The 20,256-nt window shown below is 45.8% G+C and overlaps 1 protein-coding gene across 1 annotated transcript in view; it reads right to left on the bottom strand.

Moving 5' to 3' along the window:
• MED12 (mediator complex subunit 12) overlaps window positions 1–20,256 on the bottom strand; it is a 573,790-nt gene that overhangs the window by 249,024 nt on the left and 304,510 nt on the right. Inside the window, exons 24-25 of the mRNA XM_029607961.1 lie at window positions 10,450–10,551; window positions 8,154–8,267 (exon numbers count right to left, since the gene is read on the bottom strand). Of these exons, the coding sequence (XP_029463821.1) occupies window positions 8,154–8,267; window positions 10,450–10,551 (216 nt within the window). The remainder of the gene's footprint in view (window positions 1–8,153; window positions 8,268–10,449; window positions 10,552–20,256) is intronic.

Genomic DNA, 20,256 nt, shown 5'->3' with positions numbered 1-20,256 from the left:
TTCACAAGAGCTTCTTTGTTACCTAATACAGAGAAGGCGTTTTGTATTTGTGTCACTTGATACAGCGTGTGTCTCCGCATCACAGATCTAATTCTACCAGAGCCCACTGTAATCCCTTTGTTTTTTGAGTTCCTTAATGCCCTGTATGAGTTGGGGGTAAACCTGTGGGCTGCACAGCTGTGAAGAACAAGTGTCTATGGGTCACAGGTCTTATCTACCTGAGCCCACTGTAAACCCCTTTTTTCCATGACTTTTGGTTTTTTTTGTGGTAATGGGGAATTAATTCCTGAATAATGTAAAGTGGGAGAAACTTTCTTTATTGCAGCTAATTCAACTTTAACGTCAGTCAGCTCCTTTTTCAAGGAAGAGGTTTCTGAACAAATGGGGCAAGCCCTACGTTTCCAGATGATTTCCCTCAGAATAAAGGCTTCACAATAGTTACATTGGATAGTCCTCATTTTGGTAAATTTATTTGATGGATAATACCTAAGGAAATACCAAATTTCTAATTTATCTTGTTGCCAATTATATAATTAGGCATATTATATCAGAAAAACAAACCTAGGGGTGGGTGGGTAGAGGGGCAGGGTGGGAGGGAGTTAAACAGTTAACACTTGGCCAGGGCTGATCAGTGGACACTATCTGCTATTGATTTTGAAGAGACCCTCCTCAGATTTGGCTAACTAATTTAAGCTTTTTCCTTAGCTCTCCCCCAATAATTTGTAATTGTAGCAGTCTCCTTCAAGTTCAAAGTAGACTGAGGAATTGATTGCCCCCTGCAATGCACTATGAGTCAGCTGCCCAAAGCTGTTTAGCCAATCCCTTTTGGATTTTTTTTTTTTGCTTAAACAAATACAAAGCAATTTAATGCAGCAATATCAATATCTAGAAAAATATACAGATAAGGCTAGCACTAAACAAAAAACAGAAAACTATAACAAACAAGCCCTCTAAAATACGGATACATTAAACTTATTCCTTAGCTCTCCCCAAGAATTTATAATTGTAGCTGTCTCCTTCAAGTTCAAAGCACACTCTTTTTCAGTGAACTATTTAAGCTACAGTGTGCTGTTCCCCTATTGTATGCAGAATACCTTTCTGGAGCTTTATTTGATTTAAGCAGAATGATAGGAGATATTTGTTGCAGCACAGTGTGAATTTGTTGAGCTATGTCTTGTTTTATTGTAAACAAGTTAATTTTTACCTGTAAGCCAACTAGGACTATGATTAGTGTAGCATATAAATAATTAAAATAAAATAAAATATGGCGGTACTCAGGCTCTATTTCAATGGTTTTGAGTGCCTTGAAGATAATCATTTTTATTTTATTTTTTTTTTTTTTTTAATTATCCTGCCACTGATTGCACTATAAAATTATGTTGTACACCACATCGTGGAGGTCTTATGAGCTGGATTTACAGTATATAAGCAAGAAAGGAAAACTGGTTCCTTCCTGCTAATTTTCGTTCCTGTAGTACCACGGATCACTCCAGACAGCAGGTTGTGTCACCTGTCCAGCAGATGGAATCAGAGAAAAAAAATAACTGAAAGGCATACCATATATGGGCATAGCTCACCCTGCGCTCCTCAGTATAAACATTAACAAATTAGAAAAAGAAATTGAATAAGGTCAAACAAGTAACAATTCAACAGTAATAATATAACGCCAATTTGGAACAGTGTTATACATAGCTCTTAACAATTGTGAAAGTAACATCCGGTGCCTTATGAATCCTTTATTTAATACTTCTGTAGGATAAAAAAAGGCATTTACCAGCACTGCAAAAGGAAAAAGACTACGAGTGGACTGAAAAAGTAGACCGGGAGGGAGTCTGGACTTATCCGTGGTACTACAGGAAAGAAAATTAGCAGGAAAGAACCAATTTTCCTTTCCCTGTACGTACCCGGATCAGTCCAGACAGTTGGATGTACCAAAGCTTCCCTAGTTAGGGTGGGACTGAGATAGTCCTGCTCGGAGTACCTGTCTGCCAAAGGAACCAAAAATAGGTGCGTGAACGACGAGACAATAATGCCGAGCAAACAAATGTAAGGATTTCCAAGTGGCTTCTCTGCAAATTTCTTGCGGGGAAACCAGCTCGCTCTCCGCCCAAGAAGTAACTTGCGAGCGAACTGAATGGGCCTTTAGAACCTCCGGAACCGGCCAGCCCCAGCAGAGATACACGGACGCAATAGCTTCCTTTAGTCAGCGAGCTATAGTAGCTTTAGAGGCCTTCTGCCCTTTATGAGGGCTGCTCCATAAAACAAAGAGATGATCAGAAACTCTGAAATCATAAGTGACCTGTAAGTAGTGCAAGAGAACTCACTTAACATCCAAAAGGCGTAAATCACCACTAGCTGAGCTAGCAATATCCTCCTGTGAAAAGGCAGGGAGCTCCACTGACTGACTGACATGAAAGGAGGAGACTACCTTTGGCAGGAAAGAGGGAACAGTCTTTAAAGAGACCCCTGAATCCGAGATCCTCAAGAAGGGTTCTCTACATGATAAAGCTTGCAGTTCAGATACCCTCCGGGCCAAACAAATAGCCACCAGGAACACTGTCTTAAGTGTGAGGTCTTTGGGCGTGGACCGACGTAGATGTTCAAAAGGAGTCTTGCAGAGAACCCGAAGGACCAGGTTAAGACTCGAAGATGGGCATGTATGCTGGACGGGCGGATTCAAATGCTTAGCCCCCTTAAGAAAACGCACCACATCCGGATGGGATGCCACCGCGTAACCGTCTAATTTCCCCAAAAGAGAGCCAAGAGCTGAAACTTGAACATGCAAGGAGTTGAAAGACAAGCCCTTAGAGAGACAGTTCTGGAGAAACGCAGCAAAACCCCATGTTCCGCACACATTATCAAACACTCTCCAAACCTGAACATACGCCAGCGACATAAAGGTTTTACGAGCCTGCAACAGCGTGGAGATGACTTCCTCCTTATAGCCTCTCTTTCTTGGATGCCTCCGTTCAAAAGCCAGGCCGCTAGACAAAAGCGATCTGCCTGCTCGAAAAACACGGGACCTTGTCAGAGGAGATTGTGGAGGTGACCGAGTTGAAGAGGGCCGTCCGACGCGAGATTCACGAGGTCCGCAAACCACTCTGGCGCGATGAGAATTACCGGCCCATTGTGAACCTCTATCCTTTGGAGTACCTTTCCCACCAGAGGCCATGGGGGAAACACAGAGGAGGACATCGCTGGGCTAGGGCAGGACCAGAGCATCCACGCCCTCCGAGCTGTGTTCCCTTCTGCGACTGAAGAACCTGGGAGCTTTTGCGTTTCTCAAGGTGGCCATCAAGTCCAGGTGGGGAACCCCCCACTTGTGTACGACTAGGTCTATCGCCTCTTCTGACAATTCTCACTATCCGGGGTCGAGTTACTGACAACTGAGGAAGTCGGCCTGAACATTCTCCTTCCCTGCAATGTGTGAGGCCGCCAGGCATTCCAAATGATGCTCCGCCCAATCGAACAGCTTGCTGGCCTCCAGGGCCACCAGGCGACTCCTGGTGCCCCCCCTGGCGATTGATATAAGCCACCGTCGTTGCACTGTCTGAGAGGACTCTCACCACCTTGTGGCGAAGCAAGGGAAGGAAGAACTTGAGAGCCAGACAGACCGCCCGAGCCTCCAGACGGTTGATGTGCCAATTGGACTGGACTGTGGACCACCGGCCCTCAGTCGATAGAGACTGACACACCGCCCCCCAGGTGGAGAGGCTGGCATCCGTCATCACAATCATCCACTGGGGAGACTCCAGGGGCATTCCCTTTGAGAGGTGGTCGAAAGAGAGTCACCACCGTATGCTGATGACAGTAGATTCGGGAAGTGGTAAAATTGCCCGAATATCCTCCGAAACCGGCTTCCAATGGGCAAGCAAAGCTTTCTGCAAGGGTCGCATATGCGCAAACGCCCAGGGAACCAAATCTATGGTGGAGGCCATGGAGCCCAGTACTTGAAGGTAATCCCAAGCCGTGGGCTGCGAAAGAGATACGCGAAGCTGGACCTGATTCATGAGCTTGAGCACCCTGGCTTTGGGTAGGAAGACCTTGGATTCACGGGTGTCGAAGCGAGCTCCCAGAAATTCCAGAACTTGAGAGGGTTTGAGGTTGCTCTTGGAATAGTTAACTATCCATCCGAGGGAGGTAAGCAGCGATACGACACGGCTCACTGCCACCACACAGAGCTCTATCGACTTCGCCCGGATAAGCCTTGTCGTCTAGATAGGGATAGACTAGGACTCCTTCTTGCCGAAGAAAAGCCACTACTACCACCATCACCTTGGTGAACGTGCGAGGAGCAGTGGCCAATCTGAGCAAGAGAGCCTGAAACTGCAGGTACCGGCCCAGAATTTCGAAGCGAAGGAACCTTTGGTGCTCCTTGTGAATAGGGATGTGCAGGTAAGCCTCCGTGAGGTCGAGAGAAGCCAGAAACTCACCGGAGCGAACTGCTATGACCGCCCGCAGGGTTTCCATTTGAAAATGGGGAACTTTGAGAGCCCGATTGACCCACTTGAGGTCTAGGATCAGTCGGAAAGAGCCGTCCTTCTTGGGCACGACGAAGTAAATGGAACACTGGCCGGATCCTTGTTCGTTTGGAGGAACAGGAACAATGGCCCCTAGCTCCAGGAGTCTGTCGAGGGTTCAACACACCGCAGGCCTTTTCTGAGTGCTGCAAGGAGGTATCAGGTGGCGGCCCGGGAGGTCTCGAGCAAATTCTAAAGCGTAACCATTTCCGATCACATCCAGCACCTATCGATCCGTAGTAATTTTGACCCATTCCCCGAAAAAAGGGACAGACGTCCACCTAAGACAGGAACAGAGGAATGGGCCTTCCGCATCTCATTGTGAGGACTTGGCGCCGGATCCTTGGGGGTTTCCATCTCGGAATGGCCGATGTCCCCAAAAGAAATGAGACCATGCCTGAGATCTGGAGGGGGTATTCCGCTGAAAAGACCCACGCAGCTTGTGGTACCTGCGTTGACCTCTGAAACGAGAGCGCGAAGGAAAAAAGGATTTGGACTGTTTAGGGCGGTCCTCGGGCAGCTTATGAACCTTGTTGTCTCCCAAGGATTTAATAAGCTGTTCCAGGTCCTCCCGAAAAAACAACTTACCCTTAAAGGGAAGAGAGCCCAACTGCGACTTAGAAGAGGAATCCATCACCCAGTTACGTAGCCAGAGGAGTCGCCTAGCGGAGACTGCGGAGACCATGGCTCTTGCCTGCACCCGAAGGAGATCATAAAGGGCATCAGCGCCATACAAAATCGTCCCTTCGAGCCGCTCTGCTTGTTCGGCCTCTGCAGCCGGGAGGTTCTGGGTGCTGAATAATTGTTGAACCAACCTAAGGCTCGCCCGCTGCATGAGACTGCTACACACCGTCGTGCGGACCCCTAAGGACAGCAGCTCGAAGATTCGCTCGAGATATAGCTCCAACTTGCGGTCTTGAAGATCTTTTAAAGCAGTTGACCCCACCACTGGGATGGCAGTGCATTTGGGTGACCGCAGACACCGAAGCATCAACCTTGGGGACTTTAAGCATGTTGAGGGTCAGATCTGGCAGGAGATACAGCTTATCCATCGCCCTGCCCACCCGGAGGCCAGAATCGGGGTATTCCCATTCCCGGAGTAGGAGCTGTATAAGCATAGGATGAAACAGGAAGGTACGAGGCGGAGCCCATAAGCCAGCTAGGACCAGATCTATGGTGCAGGAAGTGGATGCACTGGCAGATGTGGAGGCACTGGTGGTATCTTCCGGTGGGACTTCAATCCCTAGTTCATCCAGAACAAAGGGAATAAGTGGATCCAGCTCTTCGTGTTTAAATAACCGCAGGACCCGTGGGTCATCTCCTTCTACGGGTGATTCACAAGCAGCAGATCCGGATCTGAATCAGAATCTGTGGCAAAGGAGCAGGCTGTGGAGGGTGAAGAGTATCTGAGGCCTTGGGTACAGTGCCTTGGTACAGTGGATGTACCACTGTACCACTCGGGTACAGTGGATGCCTGGAATGCCCTTGCTCCAAGGAGGAAGACTAAGAACCAATGTCAGGAAGTATTTCTTCACGGAGAGAGAGGTGGATGCCTGGAATTTATTTATTTATTTATTTTTGGTTTTTATATACCGGAAGTTCCTGTATAATATACATATCACTCCGGTTCACAGATAACAGAGATAACTATCGCCGAGATGGCGGTTTACATGGAGGAAGTGATGGTCCAAAACTGTGAAGGACTTCAAAGGGGCGTGGGATAAACACTGTGGATCCATCAGGTCTAGAGGACGCGTATAAAGAGCAGGCAGCAAAACACTGCACGGAGCAGCAGTAGCCACAGAAGCATTCACGGAGCGGGATGCCAGTGGCCAGTGGTTGGTGTTCCACCTTCACGGAGCGGAAGGATGGAGGGCTGCCATCTCCCAATTAAAAAAAAGAAAAAAAAACAAACAAAAAAAACAAGACAGGGATGGGTTCATGGGCTATAGATATTACCAATTATTAGGCTTATTCAATTACCAATTATTAGGCTTTTCAATATTTGATGATAGTTAATGTGACTTTCAAGGCATACTTCACTTTCAATGCATATCCAGCATAGCTCCCTGCTTCAACGGCAGGGGAGAAGAAAAACTAATACTTCACGCATATCTCTGCTTCAACGGCAGAGAACTATGCTGCCGCTTACCCAACTAATCAAACTTAACATTTCACTTGGAAGCAGCTCCATCACTGCTCTCTACATTAATAGTGGGGGTGAAAGGGAAATAAAACCTAAGGTTACTAAGAGCCAAGAGAAACTGATAAGTATGAGAAAAAAGAAGTGTGAAGCTTGCTGGGCAGACTGGATGGACTGATTGGTCTTCTTCTGCCATCATTTCTATGTTTCTAAGTGCGGACCCTAGTAGTCCCCTGCGAGTCCGGTGGACCAAATGAGGAATCTTAGCTGGGGGAGGGCCCGGAATGGGATCCCCCTGTGCCTCCAAGCTGGCCAAAAAAGACCTGTGTAGAAGAAGCACGAACTCTGTGGAAAAACCATGGTAAGGCTTGTCAGGTACCTGTGGGGGAGGGGCCCCTTGAGAATCAAAACTTGTAACAGGGGGGCCCCATGGGGGCTTAAGTCAGGTGGAGAGTGTAATAAATCGGGCTCCCCTCCCCCCCGAGGCTCTGAAACTGCTTTGAGGTCCAGGCACAAAATGCCCGCCGTTCCCGCGATTTTCTGAGGGAGGGCCAACCCAGTCGCACGCTTAGCGACCCGACCCCAGGTCGTCGACTTAGAAGCAGTCCCGGAGGGTCCTTCCCCTCCGTGTAAGCAGACAGAGCAGAGCCCTTCGCAGGACAGCCGCAAAGCAGGCTCCCCCGCAGGCGAGGCAGAGAGGTGGCTTCGGTATCGGGCGGCAAGAAATCAGCTGAGCTGAAAAAAAAATAGTGAAGCGCAGGAGCCAGCAAAACAGCTGTGAGGTGCTTAAATCCCTGCCGGTCGGCGTAACAGCCGCATAAATAGACTTTTTCCCTCTGCTTCAGATTAAAACAAGCAGAAATACTGTCTCCTTTAATCCCCTTTGGCTTTTTTTTTTTTTTTTAAACTTTGTTGAACTTTCACCACAACAGAGGAATGGCAACATCTCTGCAAGGGGACCTGAGGTAAGAACATCTCAGGGGAGACCAGAACAGTAAAGGGGAGTGACTGGAACACCAGTATCACCCCTGTGCAAGGAAATTGTTATGGCTACAGGGAATTTGAGTCCTAGGTTGAATAATCAAGGGGAAATCCCCCCTAGGACTCCTTAAGAGCTAGGAGACAGAACTGTCTCCTGTAAATTTAAAACTCTGTTCCAACCTTTTTTTTTTTTATATTTTAATACTTGCTTGACTCAATATAGGAGAAGAAAACAGTGAAATATCTCTGAGGAGAGGAACCGCAGGTTCGTCTGACTGCGTCTGCTGGAACCAGAAAAATACTGAGGAGCGCAGGGTGAGCTATGTCCATATATGGTATGCCTTTCAGTTATTTTTTTTCTCTGGTTCCATCTGCTGGACAGGAGACACAACCCGCTGTCTGGACTGATCCGGGTACGTACAGGGAAATGGAATTTGCAGCTAAGCTTCCAGCTTGTTTCATGGCAACCTTTGCTTCTTAGCAAATCAGGCAAAATATGAAGCACTCACCCAAGACGAAGACAGCCTTCAGCACAGCGAAGACCGCGCCATCCACAATTCGGTTCTGAGAGGCAGCGAGTAGATGCCGATCACAGGAGGAGCGGATTCCCACAGTGGGCTTATCTAAATGCAAAGTACTCCAGCATAAACATCACCAGCATGTTCTCTTTGGAAAGCACAGGCAGACAACCCCAGGGGCCTGCACTCTCTCACTCTGCAAGGCACAGGTAGACGTTAGGAGGCTGCATTCTCTCACTCTCAGGTCGATACAGTAAGGCCGCGTTAGAAAGAGTGAGGCAGTGCCGGGCGCACCCTCGTTTGCCCCACGCACTGTTCTGATCACATACCGCTCGATACTCTATTTAAATTGCTTGCAAATGCAAGCCGCATCTGCAAAGCGTTAGGCGAAGCGTTAGGCCCGCACAACCCATTTTACTGTATAGGCGCTTAATACAGCGCCTATACAGTATCCTGGGTGCGCTGGTACCTGTCATTTCAAATGTCATTTCAAATGACATTTGAAATGACAGGCACCAGGAAGTGGATCCCAACTTTAACCCATGAAAACCTAAAAACTGAAAATCCCCTCCTCCCGAAGCGGCTCGACATGTGCCAACTTACCCTTTTGTTGCTTTTCAGCCCCTTCCCTTCTCTGCCGCCCTCCGGAGGGGGCAGCCGGTGGCGAAAACGGCTCGCAGCGGTCCCCCCCCGCGCAGGTCCCGGTTCTCCTGGAGGAAAAATCCTCCCCCCCTCGGAGAACCCAGCTGGGGTTGAGAGGCGCGAGTACTGAGTAAATCCCCTTCCCCAGGGCAGCACCCCCGACAGGGGCTGCAAGGTTGTGAGGGAAGCGAAGCGTACTTTCATTGGCCTGAGCACCCGTCAATTTGGGCACTCCAGCCAATGAAAGCACATAGACGGGCGCACGTGCGTCACGCCCGTCTATGTGCTTTCATTGGCTGGGGCGCCCAAATTGACGGGCGCTCAGGCCAATGAAAGCACAGACGGGCGTGCTTTCATTGGCCTGAGCACCCGTCAATTTGGGCACTCCAGCCAATGAAAGCACATAGACGGGCGCGCGTGCGTCACGCCCGTCTATGTGCTTTCATTGGCTGGGGCGCCCAAATTGACGGGCGCTCAGGCCAATGAAAGCACAGACGGGCGTGCTTTCATTGGCCTGAGTGCTCGTCAATTTGGGCGCTCCAGCCAATGAAAGCACATAGACGGGCGTGCGTGATGCACGCCGTGACGTCACGCGCGCCCATCTATGTGCTTTCATTGGCTGGAGCGCCCAAATTGACGGGCGCTCAGGCCAATGAAAGTACACTTCGCTACCTTGCAGCCCCTGTCAGGGGCACTGCCCTGGGGAAGGAGATTCACTCAGTACTCGCGCCTCTCAACCCCAGCTGGGTTCTCCGGGGGGGGGGGGGGAGATTTTTCCTCCAAGGCACTGGAGGCGCTAGGACTCCGGTTCCTCCCAAAAGACGCTGCACATGGTCGCGAGAGAACGCTGCAAGCCGCTTTCGCCGCCGGCTGCCCCTCCGGAGGACGGCAAAGAAGGGAAGGAGCCGAAAGCAACAAAAAGTAAGAAAACAACAAAAAGTCGCTTCGGGAGGAGGGGATTTTAGGTTTTTAGAGGTTTCCTTTTGGGGGAAAGTTTGCCACCTACCCTTACCCCTGCCTCTAACGCAGGGGTAAGGGTAGTCGGTAAGTTAGCAGGTTAAACGCGCGGCAAAACAGCAGGGTAAAATAGCGATAGTCGGGGCGCGCGTTACTGTATGGGAGGGAATAGCTAATTCGATTGTTTACATTTAATATACATGCCGCGTGCGGAAGGGGTTACCCGGGGATTTAAAGAGGCGGTAAGGATGGGTTAAAGGGGATAGTGTATCGCAGGAAGGGCTAACGCGGCCGGAAAGTGAGTAGAAAGCGGGTTAGGAGCGGGGTAACCGCGGCCCCACTTTACTGTATCGGCCTGTCTGTAAGCCACAGGCAGACAACCCCAGAAGCCTGCACTCTCTCACTCTGCAAGACACAGGGAGACATCCCCAGAAGCCTGCATTCTCTCACTCTGTAAGGAGGATGCACACCCTTTCTGAAAAGCACAGGAAATGCACAGGGGTTTTAGAGAGTGTTTTCAAGTTCTCTTAAGGATAAAGTGCTTACAGTTCTCAGCATTATAGTTCTATAATGTAGTGCCACATGATAGTGCAAACTCACCCATCATTCATGCATCATACTTTTATCAAATAATTCAGTTTTACTTTTTTGGGGAGTTGGGGAAGGTGGCAGTGGAAAGAGTACTCACTATTGTCCTGCTGGCACAGATTCAGCTGCGGAGTCTTAAAGAGATGAAGCAGAATTCGACAGGTAAGACGAGCTCCAGGTTCTGAATCCTGCTCACTGCAAGCTAGGAAAAGAAACCATTTCTATTCATCCAGAGCTGAATATAAACCTAGAGAGACACACATATGTGGACACACAGGACACAAATTCTGTAAAGCAAAAATATATGGACATGCATACCACAAATGCATGTACAGAGATGCATGTCACTCATCCACAAGGCATTCAGACATGCACATCAAGACTCAGACACACATGCAAGGACAGACGTGTGAACACACTCATCTGCATTCAGAAACAGGCATTGTAGGACACTGATAGAATGTTAATCTCTACTGAGCTCCGAAGATTGATCTGATACTTTTCTTAGTGGTCTCAGAAAGTCAAATTAAATCACTGACTAGTACTACATGAGATTCCAGTGATGAAAAACTCACATGAGTGTAACATAAGTGCAATGCTGGATCAGAGCAATGGTCCATTAAACCCAGCATCCTGTCTGACAGTGCCCAATCCAATTCACTTGGAAGTAAACAGCAAATTCAAATGGGGAGATCCATTCCCTGTTGCTCACTCCCAGACATAGGAGGTGGCAATCTCCACACCTGCCTGGCTAATGTCCTCCAGAAACTGGCAAATTTAAACCCAGATAAACTATTAATGTTTTGCATATCCTCCAGCAACAAATTCCATAGCTTAGTTGTGCATTAATTGAAAAAAATAGTCTTATAAAGTTGTTTTAAATCTGCTACCAGTTAGCTTCATGGAGTGTCCCCTAGGCCTATTTGAAAGGGTAAAGGAAAGTGGTTGGTTGCTTGTTAATTTTGGTTTCTGGAATACTACAGATTAGTCCAGAAGCATGGGTTTTTCATCCCTACCAGCAGATGGAGACAGAGAAGAAAAGCTTTACCGACACTACTTCTTAACATAGAATGCTACCTGTAGTCCCCTCAGTATGACCTGTACCCCAAGCCAAGATGAGATCCAAGTCAAAAACTTACTCTCCCCACCCCAAACACAGTAGGGAAAAGGTTTAGCCTCCCCAAACTGAAGCTTTTTCATCAATAACAGGGACTGAAAATTCCCAAATCATACAAAGATTCTCCACTATTTACAAAAAGAAGAGAGATCTGTCTTTCCAGATAAGGCAGGGCTCAGGACTGATCTGTGGTATTCCAGGAATGAAAAGTAGCAGGTAAGAACCAATTTTCATTTCCTGCTCATACCCCAGACACATGGTATGTATCCAAGCTCCCCTAAACTGGGTGAGAACGAGAAAGTCCGGCTCGTAATACACTCTCCCCAAACTACCCCTCCTCCAGTGCCTGAACATTGACTTGGTAATGTCTGATGAAAGTATGTAGCAAAGACCAAGTTGCCGCCTCACAGATCTCCTGTCTGGAAACCAACTGACACTCCACCCAGGAGGCAGCCTGCACCCTAGTAGAATGGGCACACAATCCCTCAGAAATAGTCCGTCCTTTACAAATATACACTGATGCAATTACCTCCCTTCAGCCACTGTGCAATTGTAGCCTTGGAAGCCTTATACCCTTTCTTCGCTCCACTAAATAGAACGAAGAGGTGATCAGATCTCCATAAATCATTAGTGACCTTGAGATAACACAACAAGACCAGATGGACATTCAACAAATGAAGGTCCCTCACATGCAGAGCTGCTGAATCCAAATTCCTAAACGCGGGGAGTTCCACCATCTGACTGAGGTTAAAGGCAGCGACTAACTTCGGTAAAAAGGAAGGCACCGTGCGCAACGACACCTTGTCCTCAGTAAACTGAAGAAAGGGATCTCGATACAACAAGACCTGAAGTTCCAAAATCCTTCTGGCCGAACAAATCACCACCAGAAAGACCACCTTCAGGGTACAATCTTCCAGTGATGTCTGTCTAAATGGCTCAAATGGAGATCCACAGGACTAAGTTGAGGCTGCACGAGGGCGATATTTTATGAACCGGTGGATGCAAATGCTTCACCCCTCTAAGAAAACAGACCACTTCTAGATTCAAAGCAAGGAAACCCCATGCACCTTACCCTGAAAACAGCCTAAGATTGTCACCTGAAGCCTAAGAGAATTATAAGCAAGGCCTTTCACTAAACTATTCTGTAAAAAGGTCAAAATATGAGACACTGAAGCCCGAGTAGGCACAACTCCTTTCTTGAGACACCACAGCTCAAACACTCTCTACACTCTTGACATAAACTAAGTGGAAGGTCTTCTACCCTGTAGAAAGGTGGCAATGAACTCTTCTGAATATCCCTTCATTCGCAAATGATGCCTTTCAAAAGCCAGGCCATAAGAGAAAAGTGATCCACCTGATCCAAGAAAATTGGTCCCTGATGAAGCAACTCTACAAGATGATCAAGCCTTAAGGGATCATCCACCATGAGATTTGCCAGATCTGCAAACCACAGCAGATATAGCCATGAGAATCATTTTTCCCTGGGTGCCTCTCGACATGATGAAACACCCTTCCTATTGGGGGCCGCGAAGGGAAGATATATAACAGTATTCCCGCCAGCCATGAGAGAACCAGAATGGCGAAACCCTCTGATCCAACCTTTTGCCTCCGACTGAAAAAGCATATCTAAGGCGTATCTTGGCGATACATCAATGCCATCAAGTCTAGCTCAGGGCTACCCTACCTGGTATGAATGAGAGCCGTCACCTGTGCTGACAGCATCCATTCCCCTGGGAAAACACCTGCCGGCTGAGAAAGTCTGCAATACATTGTCCACCCTGGCCACAAGGGACGCCGCTGCCAGGTGTTGTTCCACCCAACTGAAAAGTTCCTGGGCCTCCTGAGACTCTTAGAATCCCCTGGCAGTTGATATAAGCCACTGTCATCACAGGGTCCAATAAGACTTATTCCGCCTGACCGTGCAACCACAGAACAAAGGAAAGCAACACCATGTGAACCCCCCTCATCTCTAAACAACTGATAGACTACGACGCCTCCGCCATGGACCCTGAGATGTTTGCTGGCATCGGTGGTCACCATCACCTAATCCAGGACTTCCAAGTCCACCCCTACTCCAAATTGGCCCAAAAAAATCACCATGAGAGACTGAACCTGGAATTCTGCTGACCAAGCAAGAACTGGAATTCCTCTGACTGAAGATTCCAGCAAGACAAAAGCATCCTCTGGAGAGGCCTCATGTACATGAACATCCAAGGCACTGGATCTAGTGTAGAGGCCAAAGAACCCAGGACCTGCAAATAATCGTAGACCCTGGATATTGAGAGCTGCAACAAGCGGCGGACCTGTCTCTGCAATTTTGTCACCCCGTCAGCTGTGAGAAATACTTTGCCTAACTTGGTGTCAAAGTGGGCCTCCAGATATTCCGATGACTAAGTTGGAACCAGAATGCTCTTCACCTGGATCACCACCCAGCCCAGAGTCCACAACCTCTGCATCACCAGCTGTACCGACTGTTAACATTGGACTTCTAACTTTGCTCAAATGAACCAGTTGTCCAGATAAGGATGTACTAAGCACCTTCCTTCCGCAAGGCTGCAATTAGCAAGGTGCCATCGCTAAACCAAACAGAAGCGCACAAAAGTGAAAATGTTCCCCCAGCACCATGAATCATAGGAATTTTTAAAGTTTTTTAAGTGGGAGTACGTAAATATATCGATTCTCTTTTGGAATTAAAGAGCATCAGGTGGGACAATGTGAAGTCATTTTTCTTGACACTGACAACAATGCCAGGAGTTTCCCTTTGCAAACCACTATCACTGACTGCAGCATCTCCATGCGAAACCATAGCACCTTGAGAGCCACATGTACGTTTTTCAGATCCAGAATTGGCCAATAGGTTCCTTCCTTCTTTGGAACCATGAAATAGATGGAATACCTTCCTTTTGCCTGCTCCCTGGGGGGGGGGGGGGGGGGGGGGGGGGGGGGAGAATTATGGTCTCCAAGTGCCATAGTTGTTCTAACATGGCGCAGACCATCTCTCTTTTGATGCGGGACATGCAAAGAGAAATCATGTAGGCTTCTCGGACTGGACAAGCAAATTCTAAAGTTTACCCCTTCTCGCATCACTGCCAGGACCCACTGATCCATAGTGATCTTGGTCCACTCTTCATAGAAGAGGACTAGTTTCCCTCTGTCGACTTCCAGAGAAGAGTGGACCAGCCTTGTTTCGTTGCGTGGTTTTGCCTCCTCTGACTCCCTGACTGGAGTTTTCACATGCTGGCCTACATGAGTCCTGAAAGGACTGTGACTTGCCAAAGCCTTAGCTCTAAGAAGAGGTAAAGCCCCTATTGGAATGATATCTGTGTCCCTAAACCACATTTGAGTCAGGAAGCTTCTTGTGATGAGAAGTAAGAGAGTGAGCCCTTATTGCTGTGGCATAAACAACGCAGCCTCATTGGCGAATCCATGAGACGTACACTGACAGATGGCAAACGCGCCCTGAAGCAGGACAGACTAGAGCTTTGCCTATATCAGCCATCTTCCCCGTAGGTTAGGCTCCTGGGTTCTGGCAGCCGGCAGGACTTAGGCGGGTCCCAAGGGCAGTAGAGAGAACAAGAGTCCAAGGGCATGCTGAGGGTCAAGTCAGGCAGCAGAGGGAGAGACTGGAAACAGACCAAGGGTCAGGGCATGTGGCAGACAAGCATAGACAGCAAACAATACAAGAAGTCAGATCCAGGCAGCAGGCAAATGTAGTCAGGTTCAATGAAAGAGGTTAGGTCCAGGTGACAGACAAACGTGGCCAGGGTCAAAGCAAGAGGTCAGGTCCAGGCAGCAGGCAAACTTGGTTGGGTCCAAAGCAAGAGGTCAGGTCCAGGAGATCAAGCTAAGGATTGACAAAGAAATACAAGAGACACTGGACAAGACAGCTGGGCAAGGCAAAGCTGGATGGGACAGGCTAGATGACAGGAACGAAGAAGCAAGGAGCCAAGAACACAGGAATAATCAAGGACGCAGGAGCAACACGCACTGCTCTAGGCAGGAAACTTGTTGCTGAGGCAAGGCTTCGGTGTGTGGCTGGATCTGAAATCTGAGTGTCAGTTGTTGTTCGACCATGAAGGAGTGCACACGAGGTCAAGCTTCTTGATGATCTTTACAAATAACCCCTGATGAAGGACATTGTCTGAAATGCGGCCACGTTGGGAGCACGTAAATATATCGATTCTCTTTTGGAATTAAAGAGCATCAGGTGGGACAACGTGAAGTCATTTTTCTTGACACTGACAAAAATCATAAATAAGAACTTGTGAAACACTTCAGCTATGGTTTGATGGAGAGTGTTGGGGAAATAATATTGTAAGAGTTGAAGAGGCTTTTGCCCTTTTTTTTTTTTTTTTTGGAATAAAACAGAGGACAATTTTCTTTTTTTTTTTCAATAAAAGTTTATTAGTTGGAAGGCGGTTGGGTAGGTTAATGATTAGAAAAATATAAGGTAATGGAATATTACCAATTGATGAATATACAGAATATGAAACCACAACCCTTTCCATAAAAAATATTTTCTTATTTTTTTCAATTAAAATACATTTTTCAAAAGTATTGTTGAATACATTATGTAGAGTTAATTACAGTTTTATTGGACATATTTGATTTGGACACATGACAATTATTGATTGACCAAGCTGGTAGATCGTCATCTTGTTGTGGCATTGTATGTTATATATTGGTAACAGAGGTGGAGCCATTTGGCAATAATGATCATAATATATCAAACTTGACTTCACTGGAGGGAGATTAACAAGTAAAACTGATGCACCAGCATATAACTCTAAAAAGGGAGATTGTGATAAAATGAGGAAATTAGCTAGAAGGACACTAATAGAACCAGTTAGGGTTAAAAGTCTGCATGAGTCTTGGAAAAACAAATAAAATATTTACCACAATTTAGAAGAAAGTCAAAAGAAGAACCTGTCTATGTAGTGATGTGAAAAAAGCTATCAAAGTCATAAAGGCATCTCAAAAAATTGAAATAGAAAAATGCATGCCCACTGGCAAATTAAATGTGAAACATTAATTAGCACCCTTCTAGCTAATTTTCTTGAGAGTGGAGTAGTAACTAGTGATTAGAGCAGCACTCTAGGGATAGGGAATTATTTGCAGTACCTGAATGTAACCTGCTTTGAAGCATCCGAAAGGCAGAATATAAATACAATAAATAAATGGTTTATGATTTCTTCAGGGAATTTGTCTAAATTGAATACTTATAACTTGACTGAAATGTTAGAGGTTATGCCCTTAGATTCTGAAGGAGAATCATTAGATTAAATGGTGGAATTATGAAATAATTGTTGTAAGACTGTATTTGAATCTTGGGTCCCTGGAAATTCACAGGATCAATCCAAAGAAGAAATCTCTGTGATTTCATGATCATCTATGCTTGCTAAAACCAGCACTGTCACTTACAGATGAAACAATATAAGCAGATAATAGCAGCAAAGCGTGTTCTCAGAGGACAGCAGGATGTTAGTCCTCATATCAGATGGAGCCTGGCACGGAATTTTTATCTTAGAGTTTCTAAACCTTTGAGTATGTATATTACCCTGTGTCCACACAGTGATCCCATCAGTCTAATTCCTTAGTTAATACTTGGAGAAGACAACTCCAAGGGAAGGCAGACAAGTTTCATGAGGACTAACATTCTGCTATCCTCTGAGAACATCTGTTACAGGTAAGCAACTCTGCTTTCTCCGAGTACAAGCAGGATGGCAGCCCTGACAATGGGGAATCCCTAGCTACAGACTACCCTGAATAAAAAAGGGGAAAACCAAAACAGTGCCAATGGGCACAACAACTGTTCTGAGTGGCAATGAGCCTTTTGTCTGCAAATTTATCCTTCAGAGAGGTAGCCTGGAACAAATAATCAGCCCTAGGAGGGATGGAGTTGGGTTTTACACATCAAAGTCATTCCTTCTGACAAAATGGTTGAACATACTGTTGTATCGAGCATGCCTGTCCAAACAATAATGAGATGTGAATGTCTGGAGAGCGCTCCATGTTGCTATCTTACCCGTTGCAGATCTTCTCCATGAAAACCAATTTTAGATGGGCAAATCAATGTTGCAATGGCTTTGACACTTCCAGCCTTGACATGGCCCAATAGAGTCAGGCCTATCTAAGCGTAACAAGTTTGCTGTCAAAAGAAACAAAAGCTGGCTGGACTTTCTATGAGCTTCAGTCTGCTCCAGGCAAAGACTCTCTTGCATGCCAAACTGTTCAGTGCTTATTCAACTTTGTGGGCATGTGTTTTAGGAAAGAAATTGTTTGCCAATCCAAAACTGTAGGCATAATTTACAAAACCAACTTGTCATTTTGTTGTCAGGTAAAAAAATGTTGACTTTTTAATTACTACGCCTATTTGTCACCTACTGATTTTTAAACTGTTTTACAGTCCTTGGTCTTATCAGGGTTAGATTACTGCAATTCAGTTTACATTGGTATCCCTGACGCTACTGCTTGTACAAAATGCTGCTGCCCATGTTCTTACTGGTACTTGTCTGAGACCATAGAATACCAGTACTGGAATCTTTACATTAGTTTTCAATCTTATGATGGATAAAATTCAAGGTTGCTATTATACATAAAGCACTAAATCAAATACCTCTGTGCATTAGAACAGTCTTGAAGATCTACTGACTCCCGCTCACACTTCAATCAAGCAGTTTGGGATTATTAGATATTATTTCCCTGAAACTAGTTCACTTGGTCAAGGCTCATGAGAGTCTTTTCAGTGGTTGATCCTGGTCTGTAGAATATATTACCTACTCAATTACGTTCCATCTCTTGCTTTAAAACCTTTAAGAACAACTGAAAGCTCACGTTAATCTCACATTCAGGCGCTAGTATTTTGGAAATCATTTTATAAGAGGATGTGCTGTTACTGCTCTCATCTCTGTGCTGTTACTGCATCTCATCTCTGTGGTTTACTGTCATGTTATGACTTTAAATTATATATATTAATAAGTAATTCACCTCGAGCGATGGACAGTGTGAGCAATAAAAGATGTATTATTATTAATAATGAGATGCAATTCCAATACCATCTTAGGCAGAAACAGGATGTGTATATAGAACCACCCTATCATGAAAATGTTTTGTATAAGGTGGATAAATCACTAGAACCTGCAGTTTCTTTCCAGCTCTTCATGGGCAAGTACATGTGGACTTTGCTGAAACAGATGCGGGAAGTGCCAGAGCAGCTTTCTCCAGTGTGCTGGGATGACGGGCTTTGCGAGATAGACTCCTGAAACTGGGTCATAGATATGATTATCTCTACTAGGTTCCTGGTTGTTATTAATTGTTGTGTGTTTTATATGATGTATAGAAGCATATTGTATTTCTGTTTGGCTCTTTGTACATCGTTTCGAACGGTTTTTATTGAAGACGAGAGAAGCTATTTGTAAGAATTAAAAAAAAAATGATTATGATCTCAGCACCCCCCTACTGTTGGAAAAAACATTTTTAAATAAAGATTCTAGGGTCCACAAAGTAAAATGTATAAAGCTCTGCAGTTGTTCAAAGATTTAAGGATATGTAGGATAAAGTAAAAGGATGGGAACTCCACACGAGGACTGTGATTAAGTAATAGATGGAATCTGGAACTGCTCCAGATCATTGGATATTGTGGAACAAAAATATTAAATCTGTATGAGGACAGTCTTACCTGATCATTCTTGAAAGCCATGGATCTTTCTAAAACAGATGACTTTTGGAGATTGTGGGACTGAGGGGAACTTGACATATATAGTTTTCTTGTTCATTTCTGGAGTAATGTTAAAAATGCTGCAAAGTGCATGTTGGGGATTGAGGCTCCTGAAGATCGGAGGGTATTTTACTTTGTTTTTACCTTCAAATTTTGAGGGGTGGAAAGAAATTTAGAACATTAAAGAAACTTCTCACAGCTGGAGGTGAGTGCTTTTAAGATATTGGAAAAGAGGAAACTCGCACATATCAATGACTGGTAGCAGGAACTGAATGATTGTTTTTTTCAGCCAGGCCTTCCCCTAAGACTCACAACTTCAGCCCAATTTCCTGAACCTCTGACGAGGGTCTGTGCTATATACAACAGGGACACAGCTGTGTCTTGAATCTATTCAGAAATGGTTTTTGATGCTGGACTCCAAGGTTATATTAAATGGAAATTCTGATTGGATTGTAAGCACTTCTAATGCCTCTGTACATTTAAATTTATTGTAATCCGCCTTGAGACAAACTTTGGGAAAAGGAAAATTGGTTCTTATCTGCTAATTTTCGTTCCTGTAGTACCACGGATCAGTCCAGACAGTGGGTTGAGCCTCCTTTCCAGCAGATGGAGACAGAGAAAAACTCAAAAGGTATTCTATATCAGGACAGTGCTCCCCCTGTGTCCCTTCAGTATAATCGTTATCAAAGCAGGAAAAAAAATTGTAAACTGTAATCTTAACCAGAGAAAGATCAAGCAAGTAAAACCTGTAATTTCCAAATTGGAGCTGGAGATTTGAAACAATGCAAAAAAGGGCTCTTACATATAATGGTCAGATACTTCCGGTGCCTTATAGCTCAGATATGCACTGCTCTGATAAGCTTAGTAGATACTCCCAAAATCTGTAAATGAAAAACTTCAAGCGGTCGTTTCCAAGAAAAGTCAGAATGCAAGAAGGGTGGTCATCTGGACTGATCCGTGGTACTACAGGAATGAAAATTAGCAGGTAAGAACCAATTTTCCTTTCCCCGTGCGTACCCGGATCAGTCCAGACAGTGGGATGTACCTAAGCTTCCCTAAAGTAGGGTGGGACC

The sequence above is a fragment of the Rhinatrema bivittatum genome, chromosome 6 (assembly GCF_901001135.1).
Source record: "Rhinatrema bivittatum chromosome 6, aRhiBiv1.1, whole genome shotgun sequence".
In the NCBI taxonomy this organism is placed as follows: domain Eukaryota; kingdom Metazoa; phylum Chordata; class Amphibia; order Gymnophiona; family Rhinatrematidae; genus Rhinatrema; species Rhinatrema bivittatum.
Note: the sequence above shows the minus strand (reverse complement) of the source record. Positions and strands in the feature narration are given on the sequence as shown.